We start from the raw sequence: 26,383 nt of genomic DNA on the forward strand, positions 1-26,383 counted from the left end.
CTGACAGGTCCTTTGGTATAAAAGTTAAAATAAGTTTGACCTTATAGATTCAGGCTAATAAAAATGACCTTGCCACAGATTTCAGACAAACACAGGAAGAGTGATCGAAATGTTCAACAATTTGGATAGGGTTTTAAAGCTGCAGCAAGATTTACATCATACCAGTACAATGGGATGGTTTCTTCCAAAAGTGGCAGTGTAACTAAAATGTATTCTAAGTGCCCTGAAAGTGCAACAACTAGTAGTATGTCCAGTAATCTGCAGTGTATTAGGATGGCACCTGAAAGAAGGTGACTCAATGTTGCTGTCATTGTTGTTCATAAAAGTCATTCACTGTTTAACTTACATAAATGATTCACTACTACTGTTTGATTTTCTACAATATGGTGTGCTGGGCTGGTAGGGTTAATTAAAAAAAAAACGCGGGGGAACTGAATCAACAATCTATTTGAAAGGGCAAGCTCAGTTATGAGATGCACTTTGAAACCCCTGAAGGTAGAAAGGAAGGAGAGAATTACAAATCAACAGAGTGCCATTATGAACACACTGACATCTTTCAGCCAATGAATCACTCAGCAGAAGTGTGTCAAGAAATGCTACTGGGGCTTCTTTACGCCAATGGCGATATGCCAGTATAATGCCTCACAGTGACAATAACCATCAAGTCAGAAGTCTTTTCTTTTTAATTTTACCCATTTATGGTCATTCTGTGAGTGAATATTTATAGTCATATGAAAAAGTTTGGGAAACCCTCTTATTTCTTTGAATTTTTTGTTTATCATTGGCTGAGCTTTCAAAGTAGTAACTTCCTTTTAATTTATGACATGCCTTATGGAAACAGTAGTTTTTCAACAGTGACATTAAGTTTATTGGATTAACAGAAAATATGCAATATGCACTGTAACAAAATTAGACAGGTGCATAAATTTGGGCACCACAACAGAGATATGACATCAATACTTAGTTGAGCCTCCTTTTGCAAATCTAACAGCCTCTAGACACCTCCTATAGGCCCGACTTTAACAAGGGCCCCCAGTCCCTGAACTAGACACACAGCCCCACAGCATGATGGAACCTCCACCAAATTTGACAGTAGGTAGCAGGTGTTTTTCTTGGAATGCGGTGTTCTTCTTCCGCCATGCAAAGCACTTTCGGTTATGACTAAATAACTCCATTTTTGTCTCATCAGTCCAAAGTACTTTGTTCCAAAATGAATCTGGCTTGTCTAAATGAGCATTTACATACAACAAGCAACTTTGAGTGCTCAACCTCACCCTGCCATACAGATGTTCTTTGTGCAAATTGTGCCGAATTGTAGAACGATGTACAGATACACCATCTGCAGAGAGATGTTCATGCAAGTCTTTGGAGGTGATCTGTGGGTTGTCTGTAACCATTGTCACAATCCTGCGCATATGCCGCTCCTTTATTTTTCTTGGCCTGCCAGACCTGTTGGGTTTAACAGCAACTGTGCCTGTGGTCTTCCATTTCCTTGAAATCTCCTGAAACTGACAGTTTAAACCTCTGAGATGGCTTTTTGTAGCCTTCCCCTAAACCATGATACTGAACAATCTTTGTGTTCAGATCTTTTGAGAGTTGCTTTGAGGATCCCATGCTGTCACTCTTCTGAAGAGAGTCAAAGGGAAGCACAACTTGCAATTGACCACCTTAAATACCTTTTCTATTGGTTGGACACACTTGTCTATGACGTTCAAGGCTTCATGAGCTCATCCAACCAATTTGGTGTTGCAAATAATCAGCACTGAGCAGTGATATGAATTCAACTCAGCAAAATTAAAAGGGTACTCAAATTTTTGCACAGCCAGTTTTTCACATTTGATTTAATTGCATACAACTAAATACTGCTTCACTAAAAATCTTTGTTCGGAAAAAACCCAGTACTCAGATGTTCCTAGGAAATAAAAGACATACCATTGTTCTCTTTTTTGTAGAAAGTAGAGCAAATTATTATGCAGGCTGAGAGGGGTTCCAAACTTTTTCATATGACTGTATATTTAATGAGCTTCTGAAAAAGGTCAATTTCCCCTGGAGACAAATAATGTTCTATCCGCTGCATACAATGATGTGATGCTGTCATGAACTGAATATTGTGTTTTTCCATTATATTTACCTCGTTATGTGTATGTGTGCAACACTAGAGAAATTCCTAGCAACTATGTATGTGACTGGCAGTAAAAGTTAAAGTTCATAAAATGTTCAGAAGTATAGCATGCATATGTTAGATGGTAGAGGGCAGGAAACCCAGCAGTTACCTACCCTTTTTTTTTTTAAGGGAGACTGATGTTTATTAAACAATGGCAGAAGAGACAATTTTCAATTGATTTTAGACACTTATTTTGAATTGACTTAAGTTCTGTTTAATTTCAGATTTCCAAGTGCCTTTGAACATGAGAAAAAACATGCTACAATGGATTTAAATTAGCAGATTGATCTGGGCCACATGAGGTTTTTCCTTTGTTGGACTCATTAAGTGTAGTGATAACTGTGCTTCTTGGCTCATTGTTTTGCTAAATAATGAAGTAACAGCCAATTAGTCCGGGAGTATTGTGTTCTACTTAGCAGACAAGATGTTTTGATATACTTCTGAGTTTATTCTGCTGCTATAATCATTAGTTACTTCAGCAATAAAGAACAGAGTCAGTTCCAGAGGTGACCATGCAAGTCCTAGTCATGACACCATCATGTCTCACCTACAGAAGTGGTAAGCTTTCCATTACTTCTTTTGCCTAACATTGATAATGCAATTTACCACATTTTTTTCTTTATTTATTCTTAACATTTGAAGAGCTCTATGGGCTATTTCTACACTTAACCAATTACAAAACAAATTTTTTCTTTTATTTTAATCAGTGTTTTATGATTAGTCTCCTGTGAATAGTCGGTTGTAATAACTATCACCCTTGTACTTAGGAAAAGGTAATCAGGTGAGATAACAGATGCTTAAAGGTTTTTCTTTAAAATAAATGTAAAATAAGCATGACCATTTTTGTTATGTTAATTGCAATTTTGCCAGCCATTCTGACCATTTTTGACTCCTCCAAGATATACCAAACCATTCACTTTTCTATGATGAGTAGGGTAATTACACAATGACTAGCAATGCTGCCTTAGAGTTCAACTTTTCTGGGTGTGAACACTGGCCTTTGCATGGCCAGTGGGGATTCTGCACATTTTTCCGATGTCTGTGGGTTTTTTTTTTTTTTTTATTATTATTCTTTTTCCAAGTACTTCAGTGTTCCTCCTAAATTTCAAAGATGTGAAGGTTAACTCTTAATTGATGCTACATGTGTTAGTATGTCGTGTGATGGAATGGCACCACAGGAGGAAAAATGAAAAAGAACGATGCAATGAAAAAGTGAATCTAAAAGCAAAAAGTAGAAAACAGACTCCTGTTGACTAAAATCCTAATAGTACCATATCTTTCTGAATTTAAACCTTAAGTCCAATTATTATTTTCAGAGATTGCAGACATAGAGCTAATGAACAAGACACCACCTTATACAATTAGTTCAGTTAATAACGAGACACTGGTGGGAGCAAAAACCTGCAGCCAGTAAACATTTTCACTTTGGTCAAGTCCGAATAAAACATCAAAGTTCAAACTCAGCATTTACAGAACATCTACTGTAGATGGGAATAATCAATGCAACAGGGCATACTTCAACCAATAAGCACCTCTTCTGATATTTGGGGCAAGATTGGAACATAAATGTCTAATTACTCCAATATTATTATAACACAAAATAAGTAATATTTTGTGTTTTTGCCAGAAACTGATCGCTTCTTTGAAATAGGAATTTCTTTTGAATCAAAGAAATGTGGTAATTTCAACTTCAATGTCAAGAATTTGTGGATTATGTTATTTATCCTCAATTATACATAAATAGGTTACATATAAAAGAGCAATTTTTACTCTTCACACCAAACGGGAAAATGTAAAATTTTCATTATATCTTTGCCAATGTTGGCAGGCGGTGTGGTGTAGTGGTTAAAGATTTGGACAAAGAACTTCAAACCTTGCTACTGACACTGTGACCAATAACAAGTCCAATCAACTGCCTGTGCTCCAATTGGGGAAAAAAACAAAAAAAATGTAACTGATTGTATCTCAGATGTCCCAGCTTGGATAAAGTCGGTCAAGCAATAATCTACTTACTACATAATAAAACGCAATGGTCTGTGTGTTCAGTCCCTCAGAGCAATCTGACTGGTAAGTGTGGCTTTGGTGATGCGAAGAAAGAGGAATGAGAGTGTGAGACATACAGGGAGGGGTAAAGGCACACACTAAGAGTCGCCTTCAAAGACAGAGAGTATAAAGCGGGAAGGCGGCAAGAAAGTGAAAATAATGACAGTCTGAGAAGCAACCTTTACGGAAACACGCTTGAGAGAGGGTGTTCTGGTGAAGAGACGTTTACACACATGCAAATATGGAGGAAAAGGTGTTGAAGGTACACATAAGGCGGGAGTAGCCAATTTTAACTATTTTGTTGCCTGTCTTTGACAGCAGGTACCATGGAAAGTAAACACCATACTTACAGAAATCTCCATGATGTCTGCTTGGCTATGTCCTATCAAATCTTATATTCTGTCGTATCTGCAATGGTTGCAGACATTTTCACTAATAAATAGAGCTATGAAAGATTAAAAACATTGCATATTCTGAACTGGCACTATAATTAAATACCTGCTTTCCTTGGCTGATGCTGGGAATCATCTAGCCATAGATGATTTTTAAAAAAAATAAATAAATAAAAAAAGATTAACTTAAATTCAACAATGATGAGTTCAACATTGTGAAAGTGCAATCCATCATTAAATATCTCCAACACTAAAGTCAGAAAATGAGACATGCATGATTTGCTAGCAGTTAAACAACACGAGAAGAACATCCACTCTGCAAATTCTGATTCAATAAGAATCTTGTTTGGGTCAGATTACTTTATGTAAGACTCTGAAAGTGTAGTAAAGCAATGTATTCTTCAAATTAGAATTTATACTTAAGCACATCGTATGGTAGATTCAGGAATGCCATGCACTCGGACTGCTCCAGGCTAAACAGTAGTGAGAAATGCATGGCAAGATGCCATTTGGACTGAAAAAACTAAGTAAATATACAGTTTTCCTTTTCATGGTTCCTTTTAATAAGATTACACTAACAAAGGTGACGGCAAACTCATGCAAAACATACATTAAAAAAAATGGAAACAAATGCATCTTACAGCAGACGTGTAGGGTGGAAAAGTAATAAAATGAAATAAAAGATTATGGTGTGCATATCAGAAAGTGCCACTCTTGGTCACTGACAAAAGTTAAACAGGCTGAGCACCTGTCAAAGGCAGAGTTCAATGTTCTATCTATCCAATAAAAAAAAATAGTGGCTATTTTTATTTTCAATCAATCAAGAATTTCAGCACTCCTAAACTGGCAGTAATCTCCTTTAAAGCTAAACAAACTTTTTGTTCAAAAAGCTTAACCAGGCATATCCAATGGATAACCACCATTTGCTAACAGTATCCAACAAACTGAGTGATTCACATTTTAGATTTATATTTTCAAAGTTAAAAATCCTATCACATACAGTACCAGCACATCAGGAATGATTTGTAATTATTGATAAACAAACTGACAGTATGCACTTAAAATTCTGTACATTAACTTGAATTAAACAAGTGTAAATAATGTCCTCTGAAACACGCTGCCTTTCCACTGACTGCCCACTGCAGCTCTTTTCAACACAAGATGTTGGAGGGGTGTTCACATGTCTGATACAATACAGTCTACTTTGAGTGTCACGCAAAAGCCGGTGCCTTTGCGCTTACTGAATGGCAACCATGTTCTTTAATAAAGGTGTTGCCTTTGAGCTCCCCCTGTGGCCACGATCTTTGTCATTTTGTGCTGAATTGCCATACATAAAATTCTGTGAGAAAATGGATATTTGGTTTATTGAGCTGTTTTTTTTTTTTTTTTTGCAGACAGTAACATGTCCACAAAATCAACAATAGTGTTAAACTCATTCCTAAAACACACCCACTTCCTTATCAAATAAATATATTTATTGGCAAATATTACAAAACTGACAATGTATGATTTTCATCCAAGTTAGGTGCAGTGGTTTTACTTCAGTGATATTTATATGCACCAAAATCAATTTCAATAAATAAATAAATTTCACGTATTCTGTCTGCATTCATATTGAAATTACATAGAAATTAAATGCAATTTTCATGCTTTTATTTTCTTTACATTTTATAATATTGCTCACTTTGAGAAAACTCCATATGACTAAGGACAGATTGACAATAAGCAACCATGAAAAGGAAATTTATCTGATTTTATTATTGCATTTTAACTTTTGCCCTCATTATAGGAGCTTGGAATTAGAAAGGACCTCATTGTGGTTCATGACGATTTCAGCTTTGTGTAATTACACCTGTCTATAAATATAAGGTAATAAGATTCTACTGGTGGTGAAAAGATGAAGCCTCTTAGAAATGACATCGCTGCTTTCAGTCTAGAGCATGATAAGAAGTTTATTACATAATCAAGAAATGAAAAGTGATGATGTTGTTTGTGCGACTTAAAAGATGCATCTCTAGCCTACAGTATGTGGAAAAGAATGTATATTGTTATTTGTATCTGTTACTGGAAGCAATTATAATGAGCAAAATGCCAAGCCATAACCAAATAGCCTTAGAATCCCTAGGTGGGATATTTTGTAATGTTTTATGTGATACATCAGTCCCCTATTACATTGGTAGGAATAAAATACAACAAAATGCTATCATTAAAAGAAACAAAACAAATTTAAAAAATCTGCATAACACACATTACAACATTGATATTCATTTCTACTCCAAGTCACATTCAAGTGATATATATTATATACACCTCACACACACACACAGAGTAAATTAGTTCATCCAACATTTGGATTTCAGTAATTATTGCGCTACTTAAATGCAGCCTTGCTGTACGACTTTACAGACAACCTCTCAAGCACTCTGAGAAGGCAGTCTGTATGTAACACTATATTCAGAAAAGACACTGACCCTGAATACAATAGCATGAGGACAAGAACTTTACACTTTGCTTTTGATGTTAAGTGCAGGAATCAATAGACATGAAACAGTGGGATGAAATGCACCATTCATGAGTTAATCTTCATGAGCAAAATTGATCTTTAATTGCAAAAGGCCACATCTCTTCAGACACAACCTTATCAAACTACTGTTTAGTATCCAATTTTCAATGTGTGACTTGGACTGTAATGAATATATCTTTAAGATTTGCCATGATTAAAAACTAGTTTTTGACCTGATACTTTGATCTCTGACATCAAACCCACTCTATCTAGTTGTGGAAATTAATTAAAATTTTAGAAAGCTTGTATCACATCCCACCCTATCTTCCAAGAAAAAAAATCAATCAAACTCAGTCCTCTCCCCACCTCTCCATATCTGCAATATGTCTTGCGGATATCTTTTTTCCCCTACCTCTTCATCTTAAGTACACTGGAAGTAAGTTCTCATCGTAACAATATAAATCAGTTGTTTTTTTTTCCCCTGATGTCCCTTAAAGAACAAACCAAATCACAGAATACAATTATTACATCACAACAGTCTTTATATAATTTATCGCAGGATAAATATGGACTCATTTAGAGGCTATCTATTTTTAATTTAATATGAGACACTTCCCTCACAATAAAATTACATTTGCATTGGGTGTGAGGGAATGCTTTTAATGATTTATTAAAGCAATCACCACTAAATTCACCAGCGTCCCCCTCCCATTCTTACTGCAGAAACTTAAGCCTTCTGCTTTGGTGCGTTTTTTGTAGCTGGGCCGAGAGCAATCACCAGATTCTCTGTTTGATTAGATTAGCATTAAACAACACCATGACAGATATGACAAATAGGTGCATTAGACCATGTCATTTATTCTCCCTTCTAGATGCTAAGGTTCAGTTCCTCGCTGTGCCCCGACTTCCCAAATGTATGCAGCAAACGACACAAAAACTAATGTGTGATCCCTATATATTACCTTTGCAGAATAACTACAGTGAAAAATGGCAGTTAAATGCAAGAAAAAGTAAAAAAAAACATGTTTTATCATTAAAGCAAAACTGATAAAACAGTAGCAAAGCAAGTAATTAATCAAATATCCAAAAAGCTCAAAAGACTAGTAAAAAATATAGATTTCACCAACTTGCTCTTCGATTATATCAAAATATTTATTGCCCAAAGTGCAAACAATGGTAACAAATTTCTGCACAGATTTTAAAAGGCTACTAAAAACATGTTTAGGTTACCATACGTTTCATTGGCATCCTTTTTATTACAGCAGGAGACTACAAGACAAAATATATAATTTTTAGAAATATCAATACCATTCTTTAGAAACAGCTTCTAGATGAAAAAGCTAATTGTATGCAATTTGTGGGAAACTATTCACTAGAAGTTATAAAAGTCCATCTGTTAAGAGTTATTCTGGATACAATATTATAAACATTTGTAATAACAAAAGCATTATTTGATGCATGATAGAAACCATTAAGCTATTTTCTAAGTATACAATGAGAAACACATGAAAATATTCAATTACAATGTATATGAATAGTCAGATTTTGTTTAATATGAAATAGATCATGCTGACACATTTAAATAGGAGGTCAAACACAGCTTAGTTCATTACATTGTCCAAATCATTCTCTGAGGCTAGGGGAATCCTTGGTTCTCTGCTGTAACCATAATCTAATTACACAGTTAAAATTATAATTAATTAGTGAGAAAATGTTCCAAGTTCTCAAAACCAGTCTCCATTAACAGGGTTTAGTCCATCTAGGTCTTTCCAGCCTATACTTAACTGGCCTCTTAACTGGCAGTGCACTCAACCCTTTCCCTTTATCTTGCAGGGGGTAAACCCACAAGACAATGCCACATTGCTGTTTCGGTGCTACTGGGAGATCACCACTGGCAGGCCTGGCTCCAGGAGCAGGTCCCAGTAAGACTATAAGGCAGGGTACACTGTTTTTAAATTTATGTAGTTATGGGGGTCACTGTGAACCATTCTTTATCTGACTTATCAGTCCAAACCTGTTTGCCAATGGAGACCCTATCGGGAGCAGAAAACTCTACACAATCTAACTAAGCATTCCTAATGAGCAAAAGCCCCATCATAAGGAAATTACTGAGTATTATAACATTTTTAGCAATTTCTCAACCCAGTGGACACCAGGAGGAAGAGTTGGACACATTTGAGGGTGCTAGAATACCATCAATGTTGTCAAAGTCACTATGGTGATTCCAAGGACTCCACAGCAGTGAGGCTGCTGGGATGGATGAAATCCGACTACAGATGTTGAAATTGCTAGACATTGCTATGACAACTTGTTTAATGCACCTATCCAATGTTAGATGCAAAGCAGATAACACACCTTTCAAATGCACAGATGGGTGACAAAATGCTATGTTTCAGCTACAGAGGGTTCACACTCCATAGCCTATGCAAGGGTTCAGAAATGAAGACTCCATCTGGTGGGTGAGCCAAACATACAGAAGGAACAATTTAGATTCTGTCCCGACTGTGGGACAGTAGACAAGCTCGTCTCTCAGGCACAGTTTTTTAAGGAAGAATTGAAGTATAGCGCGATCTAAATGTGTTTTGAACATTTTTGAAAAAGTACATGACTGTGTCCCTCATCATGTGTTAAGGAGGAGCTGCAAGAAAATGAGAAACAGGCTGCTCTCGCGTGCTACTTTTCTATTGTTTACAGTAGGTGTTGGTTACTAGCAAGACTGTGTCTTGTAACAATTCCTTTTTGTAGTTTTCATGAACAGCGTATCAATGACGCAGACAATTTTGTAAGGATGACCAATTGGGGAGGCTAGGTTTATGTTATCAAGGCTATGTCTTGTCACCACTCCTGTTTTTATCAAGGAGCAGCCAATGATGCAAGGGTGTCCAATTGTGGAGGCGAGGTTGATGCAAATGATTTTATCCTCTGGCCTTTGGCATGCACTCAAGAGATACACAGGCAAATGTGAAGTTGCTGGGAGGAGGATCAACATCTCCAACTCTGAAGTCATTGGTTACTCTTGGAAAAGAGTGAATTGCTCTTTCCAGGTCTGCAGTGGGCTGGCGCCCTGCCTGGGATTTGTTCCTGCCTTGCGCCCTGTGTTGGCTGGGATTGGCTCCAGAAGACCCTGTAACCCTGTGTTAGGATATAGCGGGTTGGACAATGGATGAATGGATGCTCTTTCCAGGTGAAAGGAGAAAAACCAATGCCCTTAATGGTGGAATTCAATTATAATAATAATAAATTTAACATTTCAAGGCACTCAATGATACCTTATAAAAAGTGAAATATACTAAAAACAAAGAATTAATTAATAAATACTAAAATAAATAAGCAATAAATAAAAATTAAGCAATACAATGAGAAACAACAATATGCACTTAAAATAACATTATGCATATATGATCATAAAAGTACTAAACTATACAATCAAGGGACAAAATCAAGGGGAGTAGCAGGTGTATAAATATGTAGCAGATCCAAAAGATATGAATGTGCCAGGCTATGAAGAATTTTGAATGCTAATAATAACAGAATCTTGAAATTAGAGTATTTAACAGGGAGCCAGTGAAGTTCACAAAGAACTGGGGTAATGGTAGTCTTCCCAGTAATAACTTGAGCAACCGAATTCTGTACCAGCTGAAGCCTATGAAGAAACTTGTAAGGGAGGCCTACCCAATATAGAATTACAGTAATCAATACGTGATGTTGCCAGACCATGTACAAGAATATCAGTACTATTAGATGTGAGGAATCGACGGAGACAATTTATATCGCAAACCTGAAAATATGCGGACCTGGTAATATTGTTAATATGAACTTTGAAATAAAGAGTGCTGTCGAGGATGACACCCTAGCTCTTAACCTGAGGAAGGAAACACTTATAGAACCGTCAATTGTGAAGGAAAAACTGCCAAGTTTGGAGAGAGTAGATTTAATGCTAATGGGGAGAACCTCGGTTTATCATTATTAAGCTTGACAAAATTAGAAGAGAACCAGGTTTTTATTTCAGAAAGGCAGTCAAAAAGGATGAGAGAAAGAAAGGCAGAATCAGGTTTAGTAGATACAGTAAAGACAAGCGTATGTCATCAGCAAAGCAATGAAACTGAATTCCAGATCTCCTAAAAATATCACCAAGTGGTAGAAAATAGATAATAAATAAACTTGGGGACACCACTAGTGAGTGGGGTAGGCTGAGATCTAAAATTCTTGAGCTGAACAAACTGTATATGGCCGGAGTGATATGATGCAAACCATGTGTAAGAAATATCACAGATACCAATGGAGACTAATCTATCTAAATAAAATATGTTGGGAGACTGTATGAAACGCTGCACTAAGGTCAATCAACACCAAAATAGTAAGCAGCCCAGAGTCAGCAGCCATTAGCAAATCATTAGTAATTTTAACCAAAGCTGTCTCTGTACTATGGAAACAAAACGAAAACCAGACTGAAACTGCTGAAATAGATCATTATCAAAAAAAAATACACTTGTACTTGTGCTGCAGCAGTCCCACCCCAAGTATTTTATATAAAAATGGCAGATTTGATATTGGTCAAAAATTTATTAAAAACAATTCGATTACCAGGGCCGGCACCTGGTTTCTTTAAAACAAGAGTTATAGCAGCTATCTTAAGAGCTAAAGGAATAAGACCAGAAGAAAGCAATGAATGTATAATTATCAGTTATTAATGAGACAATTGAAGGCAGACAAGCTTTTATCAAATGAGTGGGAATTGGATCTAACTGAGAAGTAGAAGATTTAGATTTTTTTAATGAGATTTCATAGACAGAAGGGAATGTAAAGGACAGAAGGGAAATTCAGCAAGGCCGACCAGAGGCAAGGTTAAGAGTATATATTGTACATACCGATGATGTCATTGCTGATGAATATTGCCAATTTTTGAATTAAAGAATTCCATAAAAATACCACATTGTGCAGTGGAATAAAGGTGAGGTGCAAAGGTATTAGATGCCTATAGAACCCTATTTATAGTAGAAAACAAAGCTCTAGAATTCCTGTGTGCATTTTTTATGTTTACAAACCCTATCTTAGCAGACAAATGTTCCAGTCTATGTAGTTCAAGTATTCAGGACTCCACTGTTCAAGAGTGCTGAAAAAAGGGAACGTGAAACTGACATATGAATTGGAGCAGCAGCTGTTTTGCAGGTGCTCTACCACTCTATGGTGGTGAAGCTGAAGCAGAGTCTAAAGACAAAGCTCTTGGTTTACTAGTTGATCTAGATTCCTGTCCTCGCCTATGGTCATGAGCTGTGAGTAATGACCAAAAGAATAAGATCACAAGTACAAGTGGTGAAAATGAGGTTCTTTCTCAGGGTGGCTGGGATTACACTCCATGATGTAAATTTGGGGGGTTTGTGTCCTGCAATTCAGGAGAGCCTCAGAGTCACTGACAGAGGAGCCAGTTGAGGATGTTAGGGCATGTCTTAAGTCATGTGGTTCGACATCCCCTGAAACTCAGTGCAGGAAGTCAACAAAACACCCCACCAAAATTAGCCAAGTTTGATTTTATCTTAGGTCATGGGGCTGTTTCTGCGTATGCAAGTGCTGACCTGGAAACAAAATGCATATAAATCAGCTACAAAGAACAAAGAATTCAGAAACAGTCCAATGTCTCATCTTTTACATACCATGACAGAATTGAAAAACGAACAAAGACGACCAAAAACTACAGCCAAACCCAGCATATCTGGAAAGCATTCACAGAGGAGAAACTCTGTCAGGCAACATGTTATTGCCTGATGAAAAGGGTGTGAGCTGGCAATACTTTGGAAATGTGAAACTGTGCTGGAAAGCTGTCACAGATTCTCTTGATTTGCCATGACCTACGGTTTCTTGTGGTGTAATCAGACATTCTTAGGTGTCACAATCAGCAACTACAATTGTTAAGTTTGACTAGAATGTGACATCGGCTTAGTATGACATGCTCCCCTGTAGCCTCTAGTAACACTTGAAAATTGTTTATACTTCATTAATGTCCCATGGAAAATATGAGCTTCCCAGCAGAAAATTCCATATACACACCCTTCTAAGTTTTAGTACCCAGTGTAAAAACTGGGAGATTTGTTCATTCTGTTATATAAAATAAAAAATAAGCTCAGCCAAAAAGGCATTTTGTAGTCAATTTGTATTTGTAGCACTTAGGATTCAATTGATAAGTTACTTTTGCTTTTTATTTTCACAACACATTACACCTAATTTGAATTGCTATTTAAGTAGATCCAACAGCAAATCAATTGTAACTTCATATTTCTGCCAAAATTCTGTCAAGAAATAAACACGTTCCAGCACTTAGGAAGCAAACAGTCTTCAATGTTTCTTTACTTGTTTAACATCACTGCCAAGGGATGGCAATCATTTTCTTCAGGTGTGAAATTAGTATGTTAATGGTCTCTTACTGATGACTGCCATTCCTCATCTGGATACATTGACAAGTCCCCAGATAGTTAAACACGTACTTAAATATGTTCAAATGTATGAATATTTGATCATTTCTCAAATTTAATTATTGGTTGACAACACTGATTAAAATAAGGGTTCATCTTACAAGGTATCCCACAGAGGTAAATTTAGAAGATATATCAATATGCATCTTTACGGTTGTAAATTATTGTTCTTTACTTTTTACTTTATTTTTGTAAATATGTTTAGCTTTTATTACTGTAAAGCACTTTGAGTTACTTTCATGTATGAAAATGTGGTATATTAATAAACATTGTCTAATGTACCATAAACAAGTATTGTAAATCTTAGTGTGGAGATACAGTATATTCTTGAAATCCATTTTCACTAATAAAAATATCTGAATGAGATGAATTAAAGGTTTTTATGTAGATGTGATATATTGCCAAATTTTAGCAGACAGGAGTATGATGTTAACTAAAAATTACATTAAATAGAAAAATGAAATAATAAACATTGTAGAATCAAATTACAATATTATAAAATAGTGCAGTATCTTAATATTGTCATGACAGAAGCATTGTGAGTTCATTCCAGCTGAATCATGACAATTCACGCCCCTAGTATATAAGGCAACAGATGTGTACTTTTTCCTGTAATTTTAATAAAAAGATTTAATTTGGTCTTCTTGTGTGTTACTTGACAATATCTCCTTTATCACGTCTTACAAACCACAATTTCTTCAACTTCTATATTGAATTCTATATTTTGTAATGAATGAAATGTTTAGAATTGTAATACTTTCAAGTAGTTAAATAAGACCGAAATCACTTGCTAATTGTGACCCAAAAATAAAAATAATCACATCATCAAGTGTATTCTTTGCATATGTATTATTCAATTTTAGAAATATACAACTAAAATTAAGGATAGGGAAAAGGAAGTACTGAAAATGAATGACAAAAAAAGGACACTGTACCTAAACCTAAAACTAAATGATGTTCAGAGTTGGTACAAAAAAGACTGGACAAAAATTCTATTCTTCTTTAATGACAGAAGAGTACTGAAACTGTAAGACCAATTTAACTGGGTTACGGGACTAGTGCATATAACAGAAAGGAAATACGTTGGTTTATTTTATATATGCACTCACAGATGCTTCTATTTTACTTTGCTGTTAGCCTAAATACAGTAAATGAAGCTTTTTTAATATTAATTTGGCATCATCCTTCAAGTTTCCCGATCTCATAGGTAAGGGTGAGTAGAACTACAGGTTCTCATCAAAGAGTAAAGCAGGGCTAGGAACAAGAACTATGCAATGACAGGGGCTTCAGGCTAAAAACAGGTAACCAAACCTGTTAAAGTTTCATCTCTGGATACTAGGCCTAGATATCTGGAAATGCAGGGTGAACATTAAGGGCCACATAGTCATCACCGACTCCAAGTCTCTCACCCCTGTGATAGCTTAAACAGTTCAGCATGAGTGAGGGGAGAACAACTTTACATGTCAGCATTTAAATTTTTGATCATCTTGACTTGGGACAAATACATAAGCCAGATGTTCATGGGGAAGATGCAGAAGTACAAATGTGATTTTAGTGTATCTCCATTAAACAGTGCTAAAGACACTTGCTGACTATAGACTCCAATTAAGCAATGAAACATTAGTATAGTGCCTTTTATTAAATAATCTTTTCAAATACAGTAATTCTTCGGGGATGCTAGCAAGCCACAGCTATTGTCTAAAAAAACCTCCAAGTTCAGTCTCCATCTTGCTATTTTTCACAATTTTATTTGAATCATTTAAAGAAAATGGACTTAAAGTTATCTATATATACTGTATATATAAAATTCTTTTCGCTTTTGAAACGGAAATAACGTATGACCACATAACATATTATAATACAGGAACTAATCACTTCATTTGTGGACACCATTTTTATATCGTCTTTACGAATTGTTATTATTTGTGTGAGAGTTATTTTACTGATATTGAAAAGAAGCAAAACACACCGATCTATCCCATAGAAGTGCACCCTGCGTCGCCCTCTCCCAGCCCACTTCTCTGGACTCCAGCGCTGTGCCGTCCGCCGCCAGGCGCGTTCTGACAGAGAAGTTTTATTCATTCGTCCAAGTGATTGTCGCGGAAACTGCCACATTCTAACTTTTTTTTTTAATTGCCAGTATTTGATAGTAGAAGAGATGAAGAAAACAGCTTTGCGTCTTTCTACTTTTTAACTGCACCAAGCTGTAGAAGACCGCCTTCAGCGGTGAGGGGTCATGACAACAAAGTGGACGCTGGAAGGCACGGAATGTCGGGCTGCTCTGCCGGGTCGACAGCTTAGCAGTTTCGGGCAGCGTCTTCTCTTCTCGCACTGTTTGTGACACTTCAAGTGCCCCGTCGGCTCCTTGGACAGTGGAAATCTTTGCGAATGAGTGTAATCGGTGCCATCGAAGCGTGACACTCTTGGTAAATTGCGGTGCACGGCTACTTACTGTCCCTTAAGGTGAATTCGGGTCACTAAAACCCTGCAACATTCAAGGTTGCTTTTGTGATGAATTTTTTTTAAGAAGATGGAGGGATTACATCTAAGAATATGTACCGACCTCTTCATGTAAAGTATTGGACTTGGGAATTTTTTGGACCTTCTGCCCGTTAAGCACAGAAGGGCAGCGTTCACATTTCTCAGAATAATTTTTCTCTTAAACCACAGGCACGTAGTTCAAGGTTGTCAAGCAGGTAGTTTACCCAAAACCACTGCAGTAGTACTCAATGTATCTTTACTTCTTAAATGTTAATGTTTTACTGTTTAATAATTTATACACTTCGTAAATATCATTCAAATTTTCTTATGGAAATGTTTTACTGTTTAATATTTTATACGCTTCTTATATGTTCTTCAAATTCTTTTATCTAAATGTTTTACTACTTAATAACCTTTTTATAAATACTACATTTTATTTTTTTCCCTTGAACTCAGTGAGCGAAGCCACTGGGTAATCAGCTAGTTTATAATAAGAAACTCTAAAGTTGATGTTACATTCAACAACTTCCATAACTGCAAAAAAATGCATATACAAAAAATAGACAAAAAAAATGAAATGGGAGCTGCTTAGCTTTTATTTAGCAAAAATATCTGCCAGTAGGGTAAGCAACATTTACTTGACAAGATTTCTTACAGTAAGCTTAAAAAAAAAAAATCGTAAATGGTAATTTTTTGATTTGTCAATAATTCTTACAATAAAGAAAACAAGATTTAATGTCTTGATATAAATACTTTTCACTTACTTAGATTTAATTTTTTGCAGTGTAGATGGAAAGGAAGTCAACCTTGTCAACAGCAGCAGGTGATCACATCACCTCAGCAAGTCAAATTAGACCACAGTCTCAATTTTTCCAAAATAGTGCCTATCACCTTTATCTAACAGACAATAACTGCTGCTTGACGAAGCTAATGCCCGAGCGATTGATTTACAGTTATGGGGAGATCAACCACAATCTCAGCCTCTGTCTTTCATTTTTTCCTATTCTGCCATGGTACTTAAAACATTATAGGCAAGCCTCACTTCAGTTTGTAAGCTCCAAAAAACCCTTGCTCCTTACTCCTTGTAGCTGCATTATATGCACCATACTTCCAGGTAAGTACATACAGAGCACACCCCAGGACATTATTAGACAAAATCAAATTTGGGGCAAGATGTTGACTATCTGGATTGAGTCACTGAAAATGTCAAATAACACAACTCAAGATCACGTGAGCATGCTTCAGACTCGCCAACAATTGTGGAAATACAAACTGCAAATGAAAAATAATATAATGACATGGCTTGCATAGAACCATAGAATACCTCACACAAGACGACGACCATGGCCTCAAACTTCATTTTTTTTTGAAAGGAGAAAGTATACTTTTTATTATAAATGCATACTTAACAGTGGAGTAATGGTTATAGACACTTTAAGCCAGTAGTGAAATCTAAAGTCTCAATCTACATGGCCTACAGAACACTACATAAAAAAAAAAAAAAGCAGAAATACAGAAACTCTGCTTCGTTCAAGCAGCCAAGGTAATTAATATTGTTTTTGAATTCAGATGTGTATTTACTCTGTGATCTACTTGCATCTGAGTACATACAGGCCACTTCAAATAACTTGATATTTATGAGAAAAACGAATACTCATTATTAAATTATTATTAACATCATTACCAGATTATTTGTAATTCACCATCTTATAAAGTGAGAAAAAGCTGAGTAAGAGCAACAAGATAATAATTAGAACGAATATTTATAAGAGACTATCAAGACAGCAAAAATACAAACTAAACAAGAGGACTAGGTAAGACTTGAAGTGAACAGTTGCAATGCAATACCATTCTGTACCTAGTGTAGCCTCTTAAGGGCATCTATGCCAATCCTTTTAATATAATATGCCTACAAAGCTCTAAAGTTGTACCATTTACAGCAGATGTATCTTTTCAACAGTTAAGATCTTAAAGAAAAAAAAGAAACCCTATTTCCAAAAGCAATCAAACTGCATACATGGCAAGTTGCTGGTGAAGACTCATTTTAATGTTTACACATCAACATTGTTTGAGACTTATTCTTGGTTCTGCAATATCCTTACATGAATTAGAACTTGAAGCTAGCCCATCATTGATCTTTGTGTCTTTTGTTATGTAATATTAAGGCAAAAAACATGCAATCTACTACATGAGTATGTGTAGTTTAATATTGATCTGAAATGCATTTCATTTCTTTTGCTAAAGTTTTTACTGTAACAGATACTACACACAATATACTGTTTAACCATTCCAGACAGAATAGAAACAATACAGCAAAGAGCTGGATTTACAAAATGTTTAACCTGCCATCTTTTTTTTTTTTTGCTGATGCTACATTTGACTATGAAAGTTAAAATGAAAGTGAAATATTTTTTACCAATGTGCATAGTAATTAAGTTTTAAACATAAGCACAACACACATGCATACTCATCTAATAAAAAATGACAGTAGAATTAATTTTATGCAGTCATCAACTATAAATAGCCATTAATTGTGATCTCCTGAAGCAATTGTCCCTATTGCACTTTATTGACAACATGTAGCATTGACGTTTCACACCTACTATGATTCTTTCATTTGTATTCATGAACTGTCCATCAGCACTAACTAAATAAATTTGTCAACTCTGGCACACAAAAAGAATGAGTCAATGGAGAAAGGAAAAAAAGAAAACATTAATGTTGCATTATCCTCTTCATCAACCAAGTAAGCCAGAAAGGCCATAAATGAAGGTCAAAGGTGTTTTGATGGTTCAGAACCCTTGACCTCTAGACCAATATTCCACTCATTAAAAATGCCTTATTTTACCTATTTATGTTAAAAAAAAGAAGTACTGTATTGACAAGAGTGTCCTGTGACGGCCTCTAAAAGATAACAACTAATAAATGTGACTATTTACTTGATATATGCAATTAAGCTGAAGCCAGCACAATAACTTAAAATTAAAAAATAGAAGGGTTTTAAAAAATGGTTATTCTACAGAAAGCCTTTTCTCCTTTAAATACAGATGTAAACTGTGATATACTTTTGTTGAAAGTTAAGCAAACCATTTCATGCTAGATTAACGAGAGAGTGAACTTGCCTGTGAACAAAGCAGCATGACTAACTCCACAACTGAACTGCTGGACTTCATGCAGACCAAACCTGAGGACAAAGGGCAAAACAAATCATGATTTATATTAAATTACAGAAATATACACACTGTTCACTTCTCCTTGAAATGGTTTTCCTATAAAAGAAAGCCAACTATATATTGTCTTTTAGTGAAATTCAAATAGTCATGAATAGCAACTTTTTATTGATATTTATACACACACACACATATTATATATATATATATATATATATATACACACACACACACACACACACACTATGTAAAACTCAAAGTCAGCAAGAAAGATTTACCAAAAAAAAAATCTCAATAATATTTACTAATTCCCTTTCCCATGACTGAATTCAGTTAAGTCCAAGTTAAGTAAAATTCACCATATTCCCATAAGTGCAAGTCACTATCCATATAAACAAAGACTTATATTTGAAGATGGCATCACTAAACATTTTCTGCATTCATTTCCCTTAACATAATGTAACTAACCATAAGTAACATAAACTGTCTGCATATGCAAGGATAGAAATATCGACAGTGTTAATGAAGAAACAAAATGTTACTGTAAACTAATACATATTTGTGCCTTGTATTACAGCTACAAATGTGCAGAGCATATGTCTTATTGATCCCTAATAACTGCATTTTGCTATTTCAGAGCACAAAGGTTATTATATATGCAGAGAGGGGAAATGGCTTCATGACCTTTGCTTTCTCAGTTACTCTCTCCCTCCAGCCCTCCAGCTATCAATCAAGTTTCCATTTTGTTTGGTGGCAGCAGACATCCCAAACACTCTTATTAGTACTCTGACCCATGACCCCTTTCTCTATAAAACCTTTGCAGAACTGTAATCAGTTAGTTAAAAGATACTCTAAATGTTTTAAACCTTAAATCTGATTTGCTCCTTTTTTGCCAAAATACTGTATCAAGCAGTACCATACAAAGAGCAGTCGCTCAATACTTGAAATTATTTCAGACTAATGGCAAGCTTAGGGAGTATGTGGAAATATGTATGCAATTTTGTGATAAACCTTTTTCATTGTTGTTCACTGCGCCAAAGCTCTCAGAGCTCCACAACTTTTGTATCTGCAACACATGAAACTAAACACTTTCCTATTACAATAAAAGATGTCTTATTAATATTGTCCATTCAGCTTTTAATCATTACTGTAATTGTTAGCTGTTGTGTAATTAAAATGCGCAACAAAGTTTCAAACATTGATGCAATCTAAAAATTTTAATTTTCCTCAGAGAACTGTAATATCTTGAAATCCACTCTATCATTACAAATGTTAAAGTATAGTTATTTATAGAATGTTGTATACTGTAACTAAAAGATTAGCTTGCATACTTCAAAGTAAAGGAACTTTTGATTTTTTTTAGAAATGCAGTGTGAAAACTGAAATATGTGCAATACAGTATGGATTGGTTATTCACTTAATGACTTCCCAATACCCCGCGATCCCTGCTCTTCTTTAAGTTTATGTAGGATCAATAGTGATACGAGAACAGGTTGTGAAGTCCCATTATTGTCATTCTGTCATCGATAGGCACCATAGGGAATAAAGAATACTTTACAAATTTTTTTTATATTTTAAGTATCTCTTTCAGAGGTTGCATCATTAAGCATAATTTACATGTACTTTAAAAGCCAGCCTTGTCATAAATATTAATTTCTTCCATATTTCACTAAAGTATAATTTAATGTTAAAAAATAAAAACTCCATTTTATTATCAATATTAATAATAGTTATGTTTAAAAGCAGCAAATCTAGGATGATAATCATATTGAAAGAAGGCCAACATTACAATCAGAAAATTATTCAATTTGTATCAGCTTGATCTGATGCATTTAATTCTGAATATAACATCACATTTTGGTTATATGTTATTAAGGGAGACTGGGAAAAAGCAGGTTTACAAAGCTGGATTCCATTAAAAATATCTAAAAATATAGTATGGTACACATTTGATTAGAATACTGATGGAATTAGAGATGCAACTGAAGTGAATATGGCAGTGGTCATCCTTTTTGTCTAAGCATGATTGTACACACAAAAAAACACAGAACAAAAATATATCACTTATGAACTTCATAGTAAGCTGAATGTTTTTTTACTTGTTTATAGGATTATTGCACATAAACTAGAAAGATATTATATACACACCGTAATATCCAGGTTAACAGCCTCTCAGAATAAAGTCCCTATATAACAAACATATTATGGCAAGTGTTTTTCGCACAACTTAAACAGAATATTCAATGTGGAATGGTGGTTGCCTGTTGATATTGTATTTGTGTGCTGTAGATGATGAAGTTATTCTACTGTACATGAGTGCAGATTATAAAGAGAATAGAAGTGGGGGAAAAAAATGGAATGTAACATAATCATTTGGGTTAGCACTTTGTTATGAAAAGAACCGGTGGAGCCAGACGGTGGTACAGATAGAAAGGACTCACCTGCAAATACTTCAGAGATGCTTCTATGCTGCTAAAGATCAGCAGTCTGTGGCCAGGGCCACTAGCAAGTCTTAAGTACTCTGGCTTGAAACAAGTCAAAGAGTTGGAGAAATTGAGGCAGACTGGTGACTACTCCAAGTCCAAGTGAGTTAGTGAGCTAGTGAGCAAAGCAGATGAGAGCATGGAGACACCAGTGGCCACAAATGGCAGTGACACTGTAGGGTGCCAAAGGAAGGAGACAACAGACCGCATGAGCACTGCAACACCCACCCAAATCAGCACACAGTCACAACAATTGCATCCATATTGCTCCTGCTGTATATGTAAATCTGTATCCTGTTAGTGAAGTTTCTAATAATAAACTAAACTTCCAGAACACAGATATATGTTAGTGTATATTATAACAAATAATTGTATGTATATAAAAAATACTTGCAAATATTCACTGTATACATGGAAAATAAACTATATACATGGAATATATATCTTGTATATAAACGTTTACGCGTGGAAGTGTGTGTGTCTGTCCAGCCCAGAAGTGAGAGGTGGAGTTGGGGTAAGGGCTCCACCTCCGAGGATGCACAAGCGAGAACAGAATATCAGCAAAACAAAACCTCCGAACAAAGTCACTCACATAGCCGCTAATACAGAAGCGAGGCGAGCGCATCGGCAAAATAGTATCTCTTTAACTTTTCTTCCCACCACTAATACAGAAGCGAGTGGAGCAAGTCAACAAAACAAAACCTCCGCAGAAAGATAAAGTCGCTTAGCCTCCAATACACAAGTGATGCGTGCACGTTGGCAAAACAAATCCTCCTAGAAGAGAGACGCCCAGAATAGATCCTTTCAATTACCTGACATCTCTACATTTCAATTTTTTTTCCTGATGATATCAATAGTTTCTAGGACCCTGGTCTTTTTGCACCACGAGTTTACACAGCTAGTATATACATATATATTTCTGTTAAGTAGCATAATTTTTGGAAGACAGGTTCAGAACATATGTATAGGTTTAAAAGCACAGAACACTCAACTATGCATCATTTACATGTATATAATCAGTTATCTATGTAAATTTATAGTGATTAATTTAAAGAGATGAACTATTTTTGTATTAAATGTTTTTGTATATTAAAGGTTTATAAAGTTTGTCATATTAAACCCTACAGGACTCTATGTAGTAAACTCTGCCAAAGCGGCTTTAACTAAGTACGGAGTAAAGGTCTGAATATTTGCGTCAAAAGGATATTTCAGTTTAAGTAATTTGCAAAAAATTCTAAAATCACATTTGTATCATTTTTGTGTCTTTTGCTTGTACTGCATTATTGTAACTGTTCTGATTAGACATGCAAGCAAAAATGTAATTGTAAAATGTACGCTATATCATATGTACATTTCATCCTTGCATGTGCTAACCAAGATGTAAAATGCCATCTCTTTCCAGCAACATGATTAGCAAGTACAACTAGCGTACACTGAATCTTCTGTCTAAAAAATATCTCAGAACACTTTTGCAGTAATCATTCAAAAACAGAATGTAGAATAGCAATATAGAATTCAAAAGTGAAAAAAAAAAAAACGTAACATGGCACTGATGAAAATCTTCACACCTATGATTTAAAGACAAACATAGAGAACTGTCAGCAATTCTGCAATAGGAAAAATACATGTAAATTGGTTAATTTCTTAAAAATAACATTTATTTTCTTATTTATCTCATCTTCTTTCAAGTGGTAATGACACGGATAGCTCAAAAATTCTACATTGATCTATACTAATAAAAGGCAAAGCCCTCCCTCACTCACTCACTCATCACTAATTCTCCAACTTCCCGTGTGGGTGGAAGGCTGAAATTTGGCAGGTTCATTCCTTACAGCTTCCTTACAAAAGTTGGGCAGGTTTTATATCGAAATTCTACGTAATGGTCATAACTGGAAGCAGTTTTTCTCCATTTACTGTAATGGAGATGAGCTTCAACGCCGTGGGGAGTTTCGTGTGACATCATCACGCCTCCCACGTAATCACGCAGTACATAGAAAACCAGGAAGACCTCAAAAAGCGCTGAAGAAAACATGCATTATATAATTGAGAAGGCAGCGAAACAATAAGAAGCGAGCGAGTGACATATACAACCATATTCATGAGTTCTGCTACTGAAACAAAGTACGGTTTAAACCTACACTTTAAATTAAGTTCATAGACAGGCTGCCGCTGGCGTTTGTAATTTAGTGCCTGCCCATATAAGGCCGTCCGTCAGCGGCAATCCAATAGCAAACTGCCACGGGTAAATATTCACGGGTGAAGGACTGTGCTTATGGAGAGGAAGATGAGATGGTCAGGGTGGTGTTTGACACAAACTCAGCGAAACTGCGAGAGAAAGTTTTAAGTGCCAGGACTAAGGTAACATTAAATACAGCCATGGACATAGCACGAGATGGCACCATGTCAGCTGGGAACCTTCGATGCATGTACACCGAGTGGCTCACGTGAACTGACGCAGTGCACAGATAAAAGGCAACAGTTCCAAAGATGGCTGAACAAAAACCGAATTACACAATTGAAAAGGCAGCAAAAATATGAAGCGTCTCATACATACAAGCATATTCATAAATCCAACTACTGCGGAAACAAAGCACACGTTGGAAAAAGTCAATGTCCCACTAAAGGAAGACAGTGTAAAAAAAACCCTTGCATGCAGTGTGTCAGGTCTCAGATAAAGAAGAAGACGAGCTGTTTATTGATGCAGTAAGAAACGAATCGATGAATGAAACCTGTCATCTTTACACGATTGACAAACACGGAATGTAACTTGAACACAACACATCCTACAAATACGAACCTGATTGAAAGAAATAATGATAATCAAATCCTTGATGACAGCAACACTCAGTAACACTCACAAAACAAATACTGTATATTGACAGTCATGTTACGTTATTTTTAAAATGTTCCCTTTTCTTTTTCTACCTTTTTTAACACACTACTTCTCCGCTGCGAGACGCTATATATATATAACCCGATCTACATACTCGAATAATGGATACTTTATTCGCCATCAGTGATTGTTTTGGTAAAGCCATACTCAGTGTATTCATTAGATGAGCGGTAAAAAGTAAGGGCAAGGGAGGATGACTTATTGAGGCATGCAGGCTGTAGTGCGCGTCAACTCTATCTGAATTGCGCGATCACATTTGAAAAAATATATCTTTTCAAGTTCTATTTAGTCCATATGTGTCAAACTCAAGGGCCAGGGCCACATCCGCCCGGCGTAATTATATCCGCCCGAGATCATTTTATATACTGTATTATTGTTATTAAAGCCGGGTATATGAAGCGTTGGTAACACAATAAACTACAGATCCCATAATGCAGCGCTTCAGCTGCCTTGCCGAACAGTTACCGCGTTAATCAAGTCTACCTTAAGATGCTGCAAGTTATTGCGAAGCTAGCTCACACGATGCTGAAGAGAAAAGTTGATTCTGAAAATAGAGCCTTTAAAACCGATGGGAGGCTGAGTATATGTTTACTGAACCCGTGTGTCTCATTTGTGGAGCTAATGTGGCTGTAATTACAGAATTTAATCTAAGGCGGCACTATAAAACAAAACATCAGGGTAACCTGAAAGACCTGAATGCAATGCAGAAGATACAGAAAGCAGAAGAATTAAATAAGAATCTGACACTTCAGCGGACGTTTTACCCGTGCACAATCACAAAGTGATTTCAATTGAGGCTGCTTTTATGGGAGACACAACCACTTGCCCCACTTTCCCTATTACCAAGTAATGTTAAACCAAGTCGTCACTACGGTGTTCCCACATCGCACTTTGCTGATAAACTGGCGCACTGAGTTTGCACGGCGCTTTGGTGACTTTGAAGAACAAAAAGTCCGTCTACATGCGGCTCGAACCTTGTGCATGTTTGGTAGCACATATCTGTGTGAGAAGCTCTTCTCAGTGATAAAGACTAACAAAACAGCACACAGGAGTCGCCTCACTGATGAGCACCTGCAATCCATCCTGAGAATCTCCACAACACAGAACCTCACACCAAACAGAAACGAACCTGTTGCCAAAAAAAGATGCCAGGCGTCCAGCTCTAAAATGACATATGAGCAAAGACAACTGAATGATTTGATTTGTTATTGCTGAAAGGAACACATTTTATTTATATTTCTAGGTTTTGTTATGCAGCATGTTCATATTTGAATTTGTATAATTTTGACGGGATATATTTTTATGGAGAGCAAAATCTTTTGGGATATTTAAAATCTAAGTTTATTTTTTATAAAATATAAAATTACATAAGAGTAAAGAAATTTGAATGTTTGTTCTTTTAATGTTTACTTTATTTCTAACTTGTATAATTTAGACAGGATATATTTTTATGGAGAGCAAAATATTATAAGTTGTTTAAGGTTTGAGTTGATTTATTCAGGAATAATATTCCTGTCTGTTTTTACCATTCCTACCAAAGATATTTCTGTCGACTAAATAAAAATTCCTTCTATTTAAAATTTAAATAGAACTTGAACAAATCGATAGTTCATAATATCCACGCAGACTTGCGTAAGAGCGGGTGTCATCCGTTTTAACAAACAGCGTATTGCACTGATACGAAATAGCTGTGTGTGTATATATGTAGATATGTATGTATATGTATATATATGTTTATATATATATGTGTGTGTGTATGTATATATATATGTATTTGTGTGTATATA

At 35.7% G+C, this 26,383-nt stretch overlaps 1 protein-coding gene across 6 annotated transcripts in view; it reads right to left on the reverse strand.

Annotated features, from left to right (window-relative positions):
• The window catches only part of lrba (LPS responsive beige-like anchor protein), a 792,225-nt gene that overhangs the window by 580,126 nt on the left and 185,716 nt on the right, over window positions 1-26,383 (reverse strand). For all 6 annotated transcript variants that reach the window (XM_039750242.1, XM_039750239.1, XM_039750241.1 and 3 more), the window contains exon 33: window positions 19,173-19,234. In XM_039750242.1, coding sequence (XP_039606176.1) covers window positions 19,173-19,234 — 62 coding nt within the window. The remainder of the gene's footprint in view (window positions 1-19,172; window positions 19,235-26,383) is intronic.

This window comes from Polypterus senegalus, chromosome 4 (genome assembly GCF_016835505.1).
Source record: "Polypterus senegalus isolate Bchr_013 chromosome 4, ASM1683550v1, whole genome shotgun sequence".
Taxonomy (NCBI): domain Eukaryota; kingdom Metazoa; phylum Chordata; class Cladistia; order Polypteriformes; family Polypteridae; genus Polypterus; species Polypterus senegalus.